The sequence below is a fragment of the Protopterus annectens genome, chromosome 11.part0, assembly GCF_019279795.1.
Source record: "Protopterus annectens isolate FY-2018-M chromosome 11.part0, PAN1.0, whole genome shotgun sequence".
NCBI classification, from domain to species: domain Eukaryota; kingdom Metazoa; phylum Chordata; order Ceratodontiformes; family Protopteridae; genus Protopterus; species Protopterus annectens.
Genome location: NC_056745.1, coordinates 839,021,497 through 839,038,990, shown reverse-complemented (window position 1 = coordinate 839,038,990; position 17,494 = coordinate 839,021,497). Strand labels below are relative to the sequence as shown.

General features: G+C 37.5%; 1 protein-coding gene across 1 annotated transcript in view; it reads right to left on the bottom strand.

Annotated features, from left to right (window-relative positions):
• CDC123 (cell division cycle 123) overlaps positions 1 to 17,494 on the bottom strand; it is a 904,444-nt gene that overhangs the window by 829,704 nt on the left and 57,246 nt on the right. The window contains exon 3 of the mRNA XM_044088252.1: positions 3,006 to 3,069. Within this exon, the coding sequence (XP_043944187.1) occupies positions 3,006 to 3,069 (64 nt within the window). The remainder of the gene's footprint in view (positions 1 to 3,005; positions 3,070 to 17,494) is intronic.

The window sequence follows — 17,494 nt, the reverse complement described above, 5'->3', positions numbered from 1 at the left end:
GGTTTACACAGGTGTATGAAACTCAAATATCAGTGTGTGTGTGTGTGTGTCTGTGCTACTGGGAACACAGCTCCAAAGTGGTCAGTGTGGAGTTTTGTGTGGGCCTGGAGAGAGAAAGAGTCCAGCCCCAGGTCTGGAACATGCTCCCTGTGTGGTCTTAAGAGAAATTGTGCTTGGTGTAGGCAGCTGCATCTGAAAATACTGTGCAAATCCATCTTTGCTCTTAGTAATCGTCCCTCACCAGAGTCAATGGTGAGGACAGAGTCTCCTTGATAGAAGGGAGCCATCATATATTGGTGGCAGCTGGGTTGGGCATTAATTGAACTACAGTAGTCGGTGGGCAGTTGCCACTGAAGGTGCGTGTGTACTTTCAGCAGCCACAAGGTAAACACAGAGTTACATTTTCAAAACAGTTTTATTTATTTTTGTTAGTTTAGTTTAGTCAGGGAAAGCAGGCAAAGATGTCAGCAGAGGATTATAACAAGCTGACAAAGAACCAGTTGGCCAAGGTGTGCGAAGCCAAAGGACTGGTGCATGTCAACCTGACTAAAGAGGAAATTATTTCAGCCTTGGTCACAACTGCAGCACAGACCAGCAACCCGGCGGACAACCAGTCTGGTGATGCGGGTTGTGCAGTCTTCAGAAACAAGACAGTTCATCATTGTCTCAGAGGACTTAAAAACCCATCCAGAGTTAGAGAAACTAACTGGAAGCCAAACATTTGGAAGTAGAATCAGCAGAGAGACTGCAGCATTTGAAGGTCGAAGACAGAATGTGGCTTCTGGAGGCCAAAGAAAATGAGAAACAGTGCCAACATGAGAGGGAGATGCCGACTCTTCAGCGGGGTCATGGAGGTAATTTGGAAGGGAATAACCAAACCCTACAAGCAATAAAGGTCAGTAAATTTCTTCCACAGTTTACAGAGAATGATGATTTTGATAGGATTTATTCATGCATTTGAAAGGGTATATAAACTGTATAATGCTGACCTAGGGGCTCTGGTTATGGTTCCTGATCCTGCTACTCCATGGTAAAGCTGTAACTGCTGTCTCTAAAAATTGTTTGATACCGATTGTTTAAACGATGATAAAGTAAAGACATTCCAGTTAACATTGTTTAAGTTAACACCTGAAACTTGCACAAAAATGTTTTGTGAGCATAGATGCAAGGCAGATGAAAGTGTATGCGATTATATTGCAGAGTTAAGTACTTATTTTCATAGTTAGGTGAGGGGATGTCAGGTCACCATTTTTAAAGGGCTGGCAGACCTTTTGGTGAGGGAACAAGCCCTTATCACTTTGCCTGAAGACATGAGAATTTGGTTGGCAGACCAGGAGTGCAACTCTGCAAATGAGCTGGGGAGAAAAAGGGATCTCTATTTAACAAGCAGGATGTCACTGCACAAGAAGGGGATACCCAGTACTGTACATGGTTACAGGGGAACCCACAGTGGGCAGCCTAAACCACCCCAGCAAAGTATGCCAGTAACAAGGGAAGACACTAGATAAGGTACACAGCCAGGACAAAGATTTAGATGTTTTAAATGCAACCAGAGGAGCCATGTTGCATACAAATCCACTGAGGCAAGGTGGGGAACAAAAAAATGAAAGAGAAAGTAAGTGGGAACAGCAGCATGCCAGTAATAAGTTGTCTGGAAACAAGAAGGGTGCGAAATTATCCCTGGAGTTTGTATCCTATCTTAGTGGGTGGAAGACACACCACTGTTAAGTGAGACACAGCCTCTGGCATAACCATTCTGAAGCCTGCAGTGGTTAAAGAGGAGCAGTACTTCTCTGGCAGTCTACACCAGTCGGAGGTTTAGGAAGGACCCCATTTCAACATTATGAGATTTCAATGTTTTGAACTAGACCCATACATATATGGGTCTAGGACTATTCACTGAAAGCACATTTCACTGAAGCACATTTGACTCTGCACAATTCACTGAAAACACAATTCACTGAAACACATTTCAGTGAAAGTTATATATGGCCTTTCCCCCACTACAGTGCAACCCTGGAGTTAGAATATATATAAGGGGGATGTGGGGGCCCCCACCTATGTTAAATATTTTGAACTATACACATGGATACTTGCAATTTCAATAAATTACTCTTTTCTAAACTTAATATATATCCACACACACACACACATATATATATATATATATATATATATGTATGTGTGTGTGTGTGCGTGTGCGTGCCCATATATGTATGTGTGTGCCTCCCACCCCCCCCCTTACTATATATTCTAATTCCAGGGTTGCACTACATATATGTATGTGTGTGTGCCTCCCACACCCCCCTTACTATATATTCTAACTCCAGGGTTGCACTACCGTGGGGAAAAGGCCATATATAACTTTTAGTGAAAAGTGTTTCAGTAAATTGTGCTTTCAGTGATTTGTGCACAGTCATTTGACTTTCGACTTTCAGTGAATAGTCCTAGACCCATATATATATATATATATATATATATATATATATATATACACATATACATATACAGAGATATAGAGAGATACACATATACCAATTCATGGTCTAGCAAAAACATTTTTGGTCTTTTTTGTTACTAGTTTTCTTTTTCACAGGCCACCTTCATGTACAGTCTTATTTGCTATATATGTAGATATACACACACAAACAAATTACATATGTACACATACATGTAGGATGTAAAATAAGGCGTGGTCTGCCATAATAAGGGAGAACTATTGCCTTGGCACTGCATTAAAAAAGCCATCCTGAAGGTGTGGAAGGGTACAGAAGCAGACAGAGTAAAATATTTTTCATCTCATACTTAACCTGAAAATTAGAAAACTACAGGACAGTGAACTGTATGTGATGTACGGATAATGTTGGAGACAAAGTAGAAATATAGGCCGGTAACCTTTAGCAATATCTTTTTTAGTCCGGAATGGTGAATACATGGTATATCACGTAAAACGTACAGTTATTATAACAGATAGGGAACATATAAGTATCCTATAGTGTACTTGCCTGCACCTCTTCCTCATCATCGCTTGATTCATTATCTGCCTGGATACATCTCGGCGGGTCTTCACTACAGTGAAAGAAAATAGAAGTTAACTGTGACAGGTGAGGCTGTTTTCTTGAATAAAAGTACCACCTTAACACCAAACCTATACAAAGACACGTTCACATGCACAACATGATTCCATGCAGAATTCTCTCCTGAATCAGGTGACAGCACTATGATGGGTTAGTTGCATATTCAGCTCCACCATTTGTCCCCAATTTTGTCCTCTATTTTTCTCAGGAATTTGGTGATAACAAAAGATTAATGAAGATAAAAGTATAGAGAGCCTAGAACTACAAAATGTAAACTCTCTACCACCGGACATTTAGATAGGGAAAGCAAGAATACAAAAAGCATACTGCATCACCTCGAGATAAAAAATCACTCAGTCCCATCACAAACCAAAAATAAAAACAAACTCTGAACATACTCTTTGGTATGATGAATGGTTAAGGAGCTTAAAATCTATCTTGGCTTTAAGAATGACATTGTTTTGTCCTTTCTCTCTCTCACTATTCACCTTAGAAGTTGTCTAGGTAATAAGTAAAGAAGCTAGCAGTCAGGAAATTCAAGGCAAGGTTTTACAGCTTGAACATAACATATAACCTGATTTCTAATATGAAGAGACAAGTGTTTCAGAAAAATTTACTTTGTTTAATTGTTTACTTTTGTGATCAGCCATCAACATCCATTCGCCATGTTCTCATAAGATACATTATAATTAACTGTTGTTAGCTAAAAGCACATTGGAAGAAAATGGTTCTAAGCAAAAGGGATTGTGAATAGGGATAAAATCAAAGAATAACTAAAAGAATATAACAGGTCTAGACTATCAATCAGGAAAAAAAAAGGCACTTTAAGCACTGACTCAGCCCAATATGTATAGACCTTTTCACTCTCCTGGACACCTAGCCTAACTAATTGTGTATTTCTTAACTTTAAAAACACTTTGAAAAGACCTTGAAAGAAACACTTGAAACTCGAAACACCCATCTCAAAAGTCCATCAAATAAACCAAATTCGGACAAGTAGAATTAGCACTTTCTATCACTTTTAATACTGTGATCTTCTTCAGAAATACAAATACAATGTCCATCCTTCCCTTTTTATAATACAACAATTACCTAAAACAGGAAATGACATGTTAATTGATGTTAAAACAATTAGATGACTTTTTATATATATATATATATATATATATATATATATATATATATATGTGTGTGTGTGTTTGGTTCTATCTGACTCAGAAGATCGAAACGGAGAAGACCGACGGATCAAAACCCGACGCTGAGAACATCGACATGGGAAAAGGCTGTGGATGTGTGATAGTTTGTGGGTTAGGGCGGTTAAGTGAGTTAGGGTTAGGTAAGTGTGCGACTGTGATAGTTTGTGGGTTAGTTAAGTGAGTTAGGGGACCTTAGGGTTAGGGTTTGGGTTAAGGTTGTAGGTAGTTGTGTATGTGAGGTTTAGTGTTGGTTTGTAAGGATTTTGGTGTGCTTGTGTTGTGTGTGTGCTTTTTGGACCGGGGATTTGTTTTGTTTGTTGCTTGTCGGGATTATGGTGTGTCGGGCATGTGAGGTTTCGTGTTTGTGAAATGTCGGTTATGTGGTGTCGGTGATTTCGTTTTCGGCGTTTTGACTTGTCGACGTTGTAAGATAGATCCGTGTGTTTATATGTATATAAACTGATCTGTTTAAAAAATCCATGTATACAATCATCCTAACTTATTCATAAATAACGATTATTTTCTGTACTAAAATAATTTTGTTTTTGACCTATCTATACATTAAAAAACATTTTAAATTAATAACTTCATTTAAGCCTGGGGCTTTATCTGCACCCAGTAACAATTGCCAGAAAGCTTCTTTGCATTCTAATATATTGTTTAAATCACCACCAAATAATGCTTTTTCTACATTATCCAAAACAAAAAATTCAAACTTCTTAAATTCATTACATGTCACAGCATGCCTTGATAGTGCATTCATTCTATCTTTCTTCTTTATTGCCAAATGGTGCTCATATATCCTGCCTTTGAGACTTCTCTTGGTTTTACCAATATAATAATTTCCACATGTTGAACAAGCAGCCACATAAACATACTCACTGTTACAATTAAAATATTTTTTAGCCCAAAATGTCTCCTTAGTATACCAAATTGTTACAAAAGATGAGTTACTAATAAACCTACACTGTTTACAATTGTTGCAGCTATATGTACCTTTTTTATTAGTGCACAGGTGGTTGGAACTACCCTCCTTCTCTTTACCAGATTCTAACATATATTTGATATTAGTGATTCTTTTGTAAGTGAATCTAGGTGCCAACCCTATTGTGTCCGCTAATTCTTTATTGCCTATTATTATTCTCCAGTTGTTTTCTATAACATTTTTGATGTACCACATTTCATTAACTATTGGTATGGGAAATGAAATTCTGTATTCGTTTACCTCTCACCTCTCTCCTCAAATCACCCAGGCTATTTGGACACACTGGACCCACCATTACTTCCTTAGAGTGTAAAATGGGCTTAGCCACACCATTTCTTAATGTCTTAACTTCACTCTATTTTTCTAACCCAGTCTGAATCGTACCCCCTGTTTTGAAATAATGATCTTAAAATAGACACTTCTGTTAGAAATTCTGAGAGAATATGTTATAAAAGACAAACAAATTTTGTTTGGTACTTTGGATGTCAAGAATTTATACACTTCTATAGATCAGGAGAAGGATATAGAATATCTCAGGGAATACTTAAGTAGAAATACAGAGGCCACGAGACAAAATCTACACTATTTGCAGTTTAATGGAATTAATTTTAGGAAATAATTATTTCCTTTTCAAAAATGTTTTATACAAACAACTTTCAGGTGTAGCAATGGGGGCAAGAGTAGCTCTGGCTTTTGCCAACTTAGTCATGGCTAACTGGGAGTTAAAATTTCTGGGAGACACACCGTAGCTTTAATAAAGTAGATATAGACTACAGATACATAGATGATCTGTTTTTTCTGTGGGCAGGCAATCAACTGGAATTTGAGGACTTAAAGACCTAAATTCCACTACTACTTTTCTACACTTTAAAATCAGTGAGTTTGGTAAAACCATTAAATTTTTGGATTTGAATTTAGGAATAAACCAAGAAAGGAATTCACTAGCAAAATATATAGAAAACCTTACTTCGCTAACCAGTATTTACATAAAGACATTCTGCATCCTACCCACATGAAAAAAGGAGTTATTAAAGGACAAATGATAAGATTGAGTAGACTCACTTCCAACAATGATATGTTTGAAAAAGAAGTGTCTATTTTAAAATCATTATTTCAAAACAGGGGGTACGATTCAGACTGGGTTAGAAAAATAGAGAGTGAAGTTAAGACATTAAGAAATGGTGCGGCTAAGCCCATTTTACACTCTAAGGAAGTAATGGTGGGTCCAGTGTGTCCAAATAGCCTGGGTGATTTGAGGCGAGAGGTGAAAGGGGTAAATGAATACAGAATTTAATTTCCCACACCAATAGTTAACGAAATGTGGTACATCAAAAATGTTATAGAAAACAACTGAAGAACAATAATAGGCAATAAAGAATTAGAGGACACAATAGGGTTGGCACCTAGATTCACTTACAAAAGAATCACTAATATCAAATGCATGTTAGAATCTGGTAAAGAGAAGGAGGGTAGTTCCAACCGCCTGTGCACTAATAAAAAAGGTATATATAGCTGCAACAATTGTAAACAGTGTAGGTTTATTAGTAACTCATCTTTTGTAACAACTGGGTATCCTAAGGAGACATTTTGGGCTAAAAAATATTTTAATTGTAACAGTGAGTATGTTGTTTATGTGGCTACTTGTTCAACATGTGGAAATTATTATATTGGTAAAACCAAGAGAAGTCTCAAACGCAGGATATATGAGCACCATTTGGCAATAAAGAAGAAAGATAGAATGAATGCACTATCAAGGCATGCTGTGACATGTAATGAATTTAAGAAGTTTGAATTTTTTATTTCTTAACTTTGTTTTACAGCCATCTTTTTCCCTTTCACTCAAAATGGCATTTATAAATAGGTCTTTAATTTGTTCTCGGGTATAAACTTTAAGCTATTCAGGATTGCAGGACTGATGGAGCTCATCCCAGCAAGCAACAGGTGTGATCTTGGACAGTATGCTGGTCCTTTGCAAGGTGCACACACATCCACCATGTATACTTACAGGCAACGTATGGAATCATCACTTCATCAAATGGAATACATCAGAGATGTGACAGGAAATCTTAAAACCTAGCTGAAATCTATGTGGACACAGACAGGACATGCAAACTCCACACAGAAGACACCCCAGCTGGGTATCAAACTGAACTAAATGCTGTCAGGCAGCAATGCTAACCACTGCACCACAAACACATTTGTCACTGTCAGTATCTGGACTGCTGCTTTACCAACTACACATTTCCATATTTCAAATGTATTTAAAAGATATAGGATTGCCTACATAATGTACAATCGTATCATTACTTAATTTAAAACCATTTGCTTGCATCCAATAATTTCTTCCAATTTTATCAACTTTTTTTTTTTTTTACACACAAGGTCATTTAATGAACCACTCAAGGGACTGAGTTTGTACTTCTTCAGACTGTGTAACTATAAGCAAAATGGTTTTATATAGTAACAGAAGTCCCCCTTCTCTGTGAATGTGAACTTTGAGGCAGCACTTGTAAGAAACACGAGGCAATGGTCACAGTAATCCAAACAGGGAGGATGCAGTAGGCTGGCCTCTGCAAAAACACATGGTTTGTTGACTTTTATCATATATTTTACCATGATGTTTGTGGCTTCCAGCTTTCATTTGCTATGCAAAGAAAGTCAGCTTTCACTGTGTTTAGGTGTTGGAAAACATATGTTCATAATGCATTTGTTTAAAAGAGCTAGGACTCCCTGACAAGTCTTGAAATGAGGCAGAGCAGATCTAAAAAGGCATATCAATGAAACATATATTCTATCTCTCATCAGTATACAGAACTGAAAGATTCAGAAAAGATTCTATCACCTTGCAGTTCATATGCTTTAAAGAAGACATTTTAAAGTTATTAAATAAAACCGAAGTATGTAAGCTGAAGCCTGTGACACCTAGAAAAAACACTCAAGGTAAAATTGAAGCAGTTTGCTATGATCAACTTTCTAACCCCTAAAGTGTACGGGACTGACAAAGTATAGAAAGACTCATCACTAAAGACACATATGTATTAGTATAAAAGAAAACAAACCATATTAACATTCTTCCACTTACATATATTTAAAGATTATGCATACATTTTCTTTCTATATGAACAACTATCATTTACTCCAATATTACATAAATTGTTCAATTCCTGCTTTCCCCTAAACTTCATTCCTTCTCCTGAACATTATTTTGCATGTTCAGCCACAGTGTCTTCTTCCTTTGGGAAAAAAAAAACTGTACACATCAATTTATTGCATTTGCCAACTGTGTTATCAAAATGTATGACCTGTATGACTAATTGTATTTGTCAACTGTGTTCTTATCAAAATGTATGTATTTGTATGAATTGTATGAATGTAATGAGTTATATGGAGCTTTTCTCCCCGTACTGTACGAATAATTGTATTTGCCAATTGTGTTCTTATCAAAATGTACATATTGTATGAATTTTATGAATGTACTGTATGAATGTAATGAATTATGTGGAGCTTTTCTCCCCGGGCCTCCAATGGAAATGGGTACTTTTGACCCAGTGGACCTTCCCGGTTAACAAATGCAAATAAATAATAAATAAATGTAATATTCCCACAAAATCCATTTCTATGTTACTTGCTTCTTCACTATTCTAAAAATACCATTTCCAGTCCATTTATCTCTCTTACAAAAAATATTCAGTATTTCAAATACAGCCGATTTAGATTTTGATTTTCTAGTTGGCAGCCAACAGAATTACATTTACTAAGGCCTTACTATGCCTAGTCAATTCAGATAATGTGACCCAGCTCAAAAGAATCATTTCCTAAATTATAGTCATTTGCTCCCCCAATAATTCTGTTAAAGTATTCTTTAGGGAATTTTTCAAATCTGCTGGCTCATTATACTCCCAAAAAACATGTTCCCAGTTACTTCTTTCTTCCCCATCACACCTCCAACATCTGCTATCTTCCTGAGAAAAATTATTTGAAGTCTGCTTGGGGTGTTAAAATACCTATGGAAACATTTCTAAGCAAAAAATGCCAAAACTTCTGGACTTTGCTGCATAAAAGGTACATAAAAGACTCCGATCACTTTAAAGTTCACATATTTCTAATGAAACATTTTAAGAAAAAGGGAGGACTACAGCTAATCACAACTGTATCACTTTCACAGAATGACCACTTTCTCAAGTGATACCAGTGATCATCAGGACCAAACACTGAGCAGCTCTACTTGTCAGTTTGATTGTTAACTTTGAAACTGTGCAAGAAAGCAGAAAGGGAAGTGGGCAGCACTGCATAACAGTATCCATTTCCATTTGTTGTGTCTGTGAGATCTCAAAGTCTCAAAGTTTGTGTACGTGTGTGTATGCACACACGTGCATGAATATACATATATATGTGTACACACACACACACACACACACACACACACACACACACACACACAAATGCTTTGTGTTGGAAAACTGGTAAATGGCTAGTGCACCTCAAAAAATGGGCAGTGCACTTTCAAATGTGTAAAAAGTGACTTGTGAGTAATTTTCACAGCACTTCAAGTAGGAAGCTGACTGTATTAGTCAGTTAATGGAACCATAATAGCAAATTGAGAGGTGTATAAGGGGAGGCTACCAGACAAATTCAGGAAGTTGGCTCCTCAGCTGAAGGTACACTGTGGGTCAGAGCACAGAACTGACTGAAGACTTGTTAGATGTCCCAGATGAGGCTTACTGTGGCTTTAACTTAAGGAAATTAATGCAAATATTTAATTTAGTGGAACTCAAGGGGGAAAACCCAGACAACGCCTGCAGCTGTCACTTGAAGCACAAGCTGTTGTTGGAGAGGGCTATATGGGAGTGAGCCTAAACAGTGGAGTGACAATAGACTTCAAATCTGATTCAAAGTACCGTAAATGATATTCACATTTATTTCAGGAAAACAGTTTCATTGTATGGACCTTTATATAAAAGGCAGACTTTGCCAACATAAACAATATTAGCTGTCTAACAGAAACACACCTGAACAGTAACATTAAAGTTTGGGCGCTGAATAAAATTAAGGCACACCGTGTTTCTGGTTCTAGTCTACCTCTTGCCAGTAAAGCATCATGTCTTCCCCCCTGGTCTACAGTCCTTGTAGGAAAAGGTCCCTTCTCGACAGCCAATCCGGTAACCTACTGGTTATCTTGTCACATTCCACACTCCTCTGATCTCCCTGGATTCATTCTCTGATCGAGATTATCCAAACCGCACTTTATATACGCACTCTGCTTTACTGTTAGTCAGTGTTTAAGTTCTCCTTAAAAAGTGTAGCAACCCGATATGCACAAGTGATACAAAAACCCTTCACAATACTTAGGAACATAATTTCACATATTAGAACAGCTCGTCCTACTAATTTACTGGTGAAAAATCATCATGCTATGTTACATATGAGCTGCCCTCCAACTTAAAACAATCAACTTCAGGGTCATGGAAAGGAGAGTACACTGTCAACAGAACATCTATGTTTTAGTGCTTGGCACCAAGATGATGCAGGGCTTAAAACTGCTCTTCTTTTTGAGCATGGTCAGTGACAAGAGTGAACTCCTGTCCTAGCAAAGAGTATGTCAGGGATCCAAGAGCTCACTCGGTGGTCAAGCATGCCTGTTCAGTAACCAATTATTTGGCCTCTGCTCATGTCAGTTGCCTACCTAGATAGCAAATCAGATGCGCTTCACCAAACAAACTTTGAAATAATATGGCATCCAACTTCCAAGACCACTTCAGACTTATCAGTGTAAATTACAAAATGCTTGGAAAGATCAAAGGATGCCAACAGAGGTTCTGAGCACAAGATGTTTTTTAATGTTGGAAAACGGAATCCATCTCCTAGGCCCACCTGATCCTCTAGAGCATCTTGCTCCTGGTTAGGTCAGTAAGAGTGATGGTGAAATGCATTATGAACTTCCTGTAATATCAGGGCAAGCCTAAAAAACATTCTAAACTTGTTCCTTGCTCAGGGGTATCATTACTGCCTACACTTTTTTATTTTGAGGTTTTACAATCCCTCTGTATATAGCTGCACCTATAGGTTTAAGAGAAACTGTAACATGTTTGTATATATTGAAATGAAAGACTGTAACTTGTATGTTAATACAATATGTTTGCGCATATACTGTAATTTGCTTGTCTTTATCTGTTTGTAAGTTTGGAGCTTTTCTCCCTGGGCTTCCGCTGAAAATGGACTTGTATCCAGTCGGACTATCCCGGTCAACAAATGTAAAATAAAAATAAATAATAAATACATTTTCCTATAACAAAACCTAGATACTTCACTTTGATCATTCCAGTCTTTTTCTTAGGGATATTCACTGCAAGCTCTGCCTGTTGAAAGGAGCTCAAATCAGCTTACACCTTAGTTAGGTATAGGCCCCATTCTACTAAAGGATTACATTTTTTAAATATCCTGCAGCATAAGGGGCATGGGGCTTATTGACCCTGTCCCATCGGAAGGTGGGCAGGGCATCGTGATAGCCAAGTAGAAGGACTGCATAATGAAAAAGGACTTTAGGAAGTTTTTTTTCTTTAGCATATTCCATCTGGAGGTTCTGTCAGTTACCCTTCTCCAGCTCCAGAGTAGTTAAGAACCTAGCCTTTCCTAGCCATATCAGTTTGTCTACTCCGAGCAATGATTAACTATCAAACTTAGAGAATGTGTTAAGTTTTCTGAAGTCATTACAAAGACCAATGGTTCTAATGTGGATTAAGAATCAAAGCTACAGAGCTATACCATTCACTGGTGGATTCGTCAATAACCCATAGATGGAACAACTTTTTCTTTCCTTTTGAGCTACCTTCCTCTGGCATTCAGGAATGCAAAAAGTTTTAGATTAACCTTTCCCCTGAGCTGGTTCAATGTGATATTTCATTAAGGTGGTCTTATCAAAATAATTTGAGAAAATATGTTTGTTTTGTAACAGGAAAACCTATACATCCTGCCTCTGTGATGGTGTACTGTCCACCATGATGTACATTACAGATAACCATGTCTTCTACTGCTCTGGTTTTTGAACCCCAGCTAAGTTTGCCACAGCTGTCTGTACTTCTCTCTAAGGAAACACATATACATAGTACATGTGTTCAGGCATCTTCTGCCTATCCATTTTGCACTGTAATTTATGTCCCTTAATTTCTCTTTATTTCACAAGGTCCCTGTCATTTGGCTAAAGAATTGTTTTTGAAATTGGATACTAAGACTAATACTAGATATTTTTTTAATAAGATGGGAATCCTTTATTTAGCAACATAAAAAACAACATACTACACATTGCACAATCTGTATGCAAGGTACACGTCTCTTGCCCTTCCCCAGCAGCTGGCCAGTACTATATATTCCAATATTACATATTCCAGTCTAGTTATTTTAGTTCTAATACCTGGTCACAGCCCAAAACGGAGGATTACAATTATACATTTTGCTTATATCAAAATCAGCAGTCATTAATCCAATCCCATTTGCACCCCCTGGAAGCGATAAACATAAATAAACATTTCTTCATCCTAGTTGTCTCCCCATCTCTCTCTATGACAGCACAACCATTACAAATTCTTTCCTGAGAGTTCTGGTCTTTAAAAATCTAAAATTGTCCTGCAGACAGTGCAATTAGTGAAATAGTTTCAGGACTTACCTCCAGATTCTGTTAGCCCTTATGTGATCACTCTTGTACTGAGAAAGTACTAGCCACTTGCTGGAGTACAGTATAATCTTTCTTGGAGTTGCTGGCCTTAGCTCCATGTCTTTTAACTCATTCATAGCCTCATATCTCACTTATAGTGGGAAAGGTTTCTGATTTCCATTTCCTTGTTATGGTCATTTTAGCCACACACAATCAAACCCTTCCAGTGCTTTAGAATATCTTAGCTCATCTACGTCCACCCTCCAAATTACAAAATATAAAAGCATTATCTACTAACATATTTTAAAAACGGCTTGTAAATCCATCTTAAACTGTGACAGCTTGGGACATAACTAAAATGTGTTCCCAGTCACATCTACATCTCCAACAACTATGATTTACTTTTAGAAACATTCTGTGTAATCCATAGTGTGCAGAAATACCTGTGGAGGCAGTCCCAGTCAAAAATCTAAAATCTTCTGGCCTTCATAACATGTCTGGGGACCCTAATAGACTTGATCAGCTGCACATTGTTTGGGAATCCTTCTCTCCTACTCCTCCAATGTATTTTCTTCAGGAACTCTGGATTGAAAGGTTCCCTTCTCTCTTTCTCTCCAAACTTTAAATTATAGAAAGCAATCCATGATATAATATAATGTCTTCCTCTTGCAACTCTCTTCTTTGCAACCCAGAAATGCACTACTGTTCCCAGAATTTTAGTTCCGTTGTTTCTCCCGATAGTCATTACTAGTCATTTGTCTATTACAGATGGATAATCCAATAAAAAAGTATTTCCAGACTCCATGGTTCCAGCTCCTATACTTTCAATACTTTTCTCCCCAACGTACATGCATAGTCTAGAGTTTTCTCCTTGGCATTACTTCCTCACTTGTGATCATATATGCATACTCATTATTTCTGGGCTATAAATACCACGAGTTAACATCATTTGTTTCAATTTTACATTATATTGCGGAGATTGAGATGAGTATATTAATTTAAGTTGGTTTGCCTTGTAATATCCCAGCAGATTTTTGAGTCCCAACCCCCATGTTCTATTTGAAGAATCCATTTTTCCCCATCTCACCCTGGCGTTACTTTATCAAATAAATCTCATCATCTTCTTCTGCAACAGATTCCATAGCCTCCCTTCTGGCTGAGAAAAGAAAGGCTTTCCAGTATAAAAAAAAAAAAAAGATTTGGTAGACAACAGAGATTCAAGAGCTGCCAACTTCTCAGTTTTTGTATCATCTTCTGTGGTCTTTTCCTACACAAAGCTGGTCTTAGGCCAATTGGATCTATTTTGCCCAACTGGGCCCTGCTCACATAGGTGAGCCAAAACTATAGTGGACCAATTTGACTCAAAAGGGCCCTGCTCCCATAGAGAGGCCCAAATCTCAATTGGACCTATATGGCTCAACAGGGCTCTTTTTCCACAAGGGGCCCCACTCTAGGCTGGGATAGTCATGTCTTATGCAACCTAAGAAATTTGCCTGAGAGACACTATAGCAAAGAGCAATGTATTTTACTGTCTGTAGTCTTGGTTCTGTAGTAATTATGAGCCTCATTAGTGAAATGGACTGCATTTCCTAATCATGCACTGCATTAGTGCTAAAAATAGTGTTACTGATACTGCAGTATCACGCCACTTGTATGGGCTGACACATTAGTCGCTAATGGTCTCGCAACAGTACGTTCTAACCACTAAATGCTTAACAAAATTTTCAACCCAAAACTGAGGATGGATAAACCATTTGGTTTTGTGCATCATTCCAGCTACGGCTGCAGACAGAAGACACTGGCATTTTGTCTTCTTTTGCTTCGCTTCCAAACATGGGATGCATAACTGGATGCTAATGAATGCCATTACAAAAGTAAATGTGGAATAAATCAACATTAGCCAGTATAAAAACAAACACTAATGAGTACAAAAAATAAATAAATAAATAAATAAACCTATACAATGATGTGAGCAAGCACTGATAACCAGTCGATTTGTGACACTAGCTCAATGGTAGGGCATAAAAAAACTTGCTGCAGATACAGCTATAAGCAAAATAATCTCTTATAAATGAAACATGAGAGGTGAATGTGCGTGTTCAGTATTGGGAGGCAAAAGTGGTTAAAGAATTATTCCACTGGGCAAAAACAGGAAAAGCAGTAACAGAAACAGAAATACCTTGACTCATAAAGATACTGCAAGGATACTGCAGTTTCAGGACCATGTACAAAACGTGAGAAAGGACAAGAAGAAACTTAAAGATACAAAATGACTGGATGGACTAGGGAGGTGTTTTGGGTTCAAGTGTTTTGAAGAAAGTTAAACATATTGTTTGGGTTCTGCATGCTCTCCCTACATCCATGTGCACTTCCTTAAGGTATTCAAAAATTCCTCCTTTTTGCCAAACCATGCTGTTTAGTGTCCCCGCTAAGTTATCCCAACAAGTAATCTAGATTGTTTGGCCTGAGTAATGGCTGTACATTATCTACAAGCATTAGTTAACTTACCTGGTTTTACCAAATAATTAAGTAAAAATAAACTAAGAAATAGTTGTAAGTGGAGTACTTTGAGAGCAATGCTGTTTTTTTTGTGAAATGCCTGAGATGATGATCATTATTACTGTTGTTGTTGAGCATTCCTAGGCAGTTCAACAGTTTGTTTTTTTAAACACACTATATCAAGCTTTGAGAATCAATTTAGCAAGAGAGTCTGCAGCAGAGCAGGATCAAGAAGTGAATGGATGCCCATGAAGGAAGACAGGGATAACATGAAATAAGAAAGTATGTCGGAGTTTAGAAAATATTTATGCTGTTCTTGGCTCCCAGCCTCCCCACAATCATCAAGCCCATCCCCACAGACTCATCTGCCTTGAACTTTCTGGCACTGGAGGAGAGAACTGAGGAGTTGAGAAGTCAGAAGACTAACTGGTTTCATGTTTCAGTTGAGATTACTACAGCACAGCATGATCTGTTTGGTACTGTCTGCAGTAGCGCTCAAAGATAGTGACATGTTTAAAGAACTTAGTAAAATAGGTTGGCAGTCTGTTTTAACATATAATAAAGATACTATTTTGTTTTTAATATATACAATAAAAGCATATATTCCGGATACCTAATGTAAAATAATATGTCCGTGAGGCCAGCATGTCACACAGGACTGAGGGTGGGGATGAGGTGCTATGTAGGGGATAACACGCAGGACCAATCAAAATGGTCCAAATTGGGCCCAACAACTAATAAGATTGACCCAGTTTCCACATATATTTTTTAACCCATACACCTAAATAATTCATCTTATCATGTCCCCAAAAATATGGGTAGTGCTGAATAACAATGTGTTTTAACTTCATTTTATTTCCAAAACAGCTTTGAAACTGTGGCAAAATGTTCCACGACACTGAAATGCCCTTTTCTGGATTTATCAATGACAAAATAATATCATCTGCAAATAAAGGTGACCTTACTTGATAACCATATCAATTATATCCTTTAATTTCTGAGTCCCTTATTTTCTTTGCCAATGGCTCTAAATATAAAGCAAATCAAGGGGAAACAGGACACTCCGTTCAGACAGCTTGTTGAAGAGTAACACTCCACTATAATTTGACTCCAACCATTCAGATATCCTCCTAATTAATCCTAATATTCTATCAGGGAATGCAAACCTTCCACTGCACTACTCAAAATCCCAAGCCGACTCCACAAATGCTTTCTCTGCAACAAGACCCAACAACAGCAGTATTTTCTTCCATTATGTCTCCCATGGGCTCATCGCTGTTCTATTAATGCTGTCAAATGTTTGCCTTCCCTCCACAAAACTACAGTGATCCACAGTTATCAAATCTGTCAACATCTTTGCCATTCTCATAGCTAGAGACAAACACTTCATAAACACAATTTAAAATTGAAACATGTCTATATGGAGCTAGGTCTGAAGGGGCTTCACCCTCTTTGGGTACTACTGCTACCATAGCTTTCTTCCAATGTGCTGCTGGCTTCCTCTCCTTCTAAAAAACACTGTTAAACAAAACCTTCCAGATCTTTATCACTTTCTCCCATTCTAATTTCAAAACTTCCACGTGAATACAATCTATTCCTGGAGACTTTCCTATTGACTGATTATACACCACTGTTTTGTCTCATCTCTTCCGGTCTTATTATTATTGTTGAGCCTTTGATTCCTCTAATTAAAAAAAAATAAAGTCTTCCATAAGTACTTCCATTTGTGCCTTTCCTTGCTTTTAACATTCCTCTTTTACACAGATTTTCATAAAAGTTTTGAAATATCTTTAGAACAGCCATTGGATTTCTGGTTATTTTTCTTGCCATAATCTCCCTACGTTTGCTGACAACCCTTTCTACTTTCTTACGCCCAAGGCATTTTGTTGTGCTAAATCATTTTGGGCTCTGGAGTTTTCAAACAATAGTCATTTAACAGAGCCCTTCTACACTCATATTTATCTATACACTCGCATTATTTTCCCTTAAGCACTCAGAACTTGCACCTCTTCTTATTCTGGGAGATACCCTTTTCATTAAGCCTCTCTCTTTAAAGGGGTACCTACTCCATATGCACAAAAGTGATACA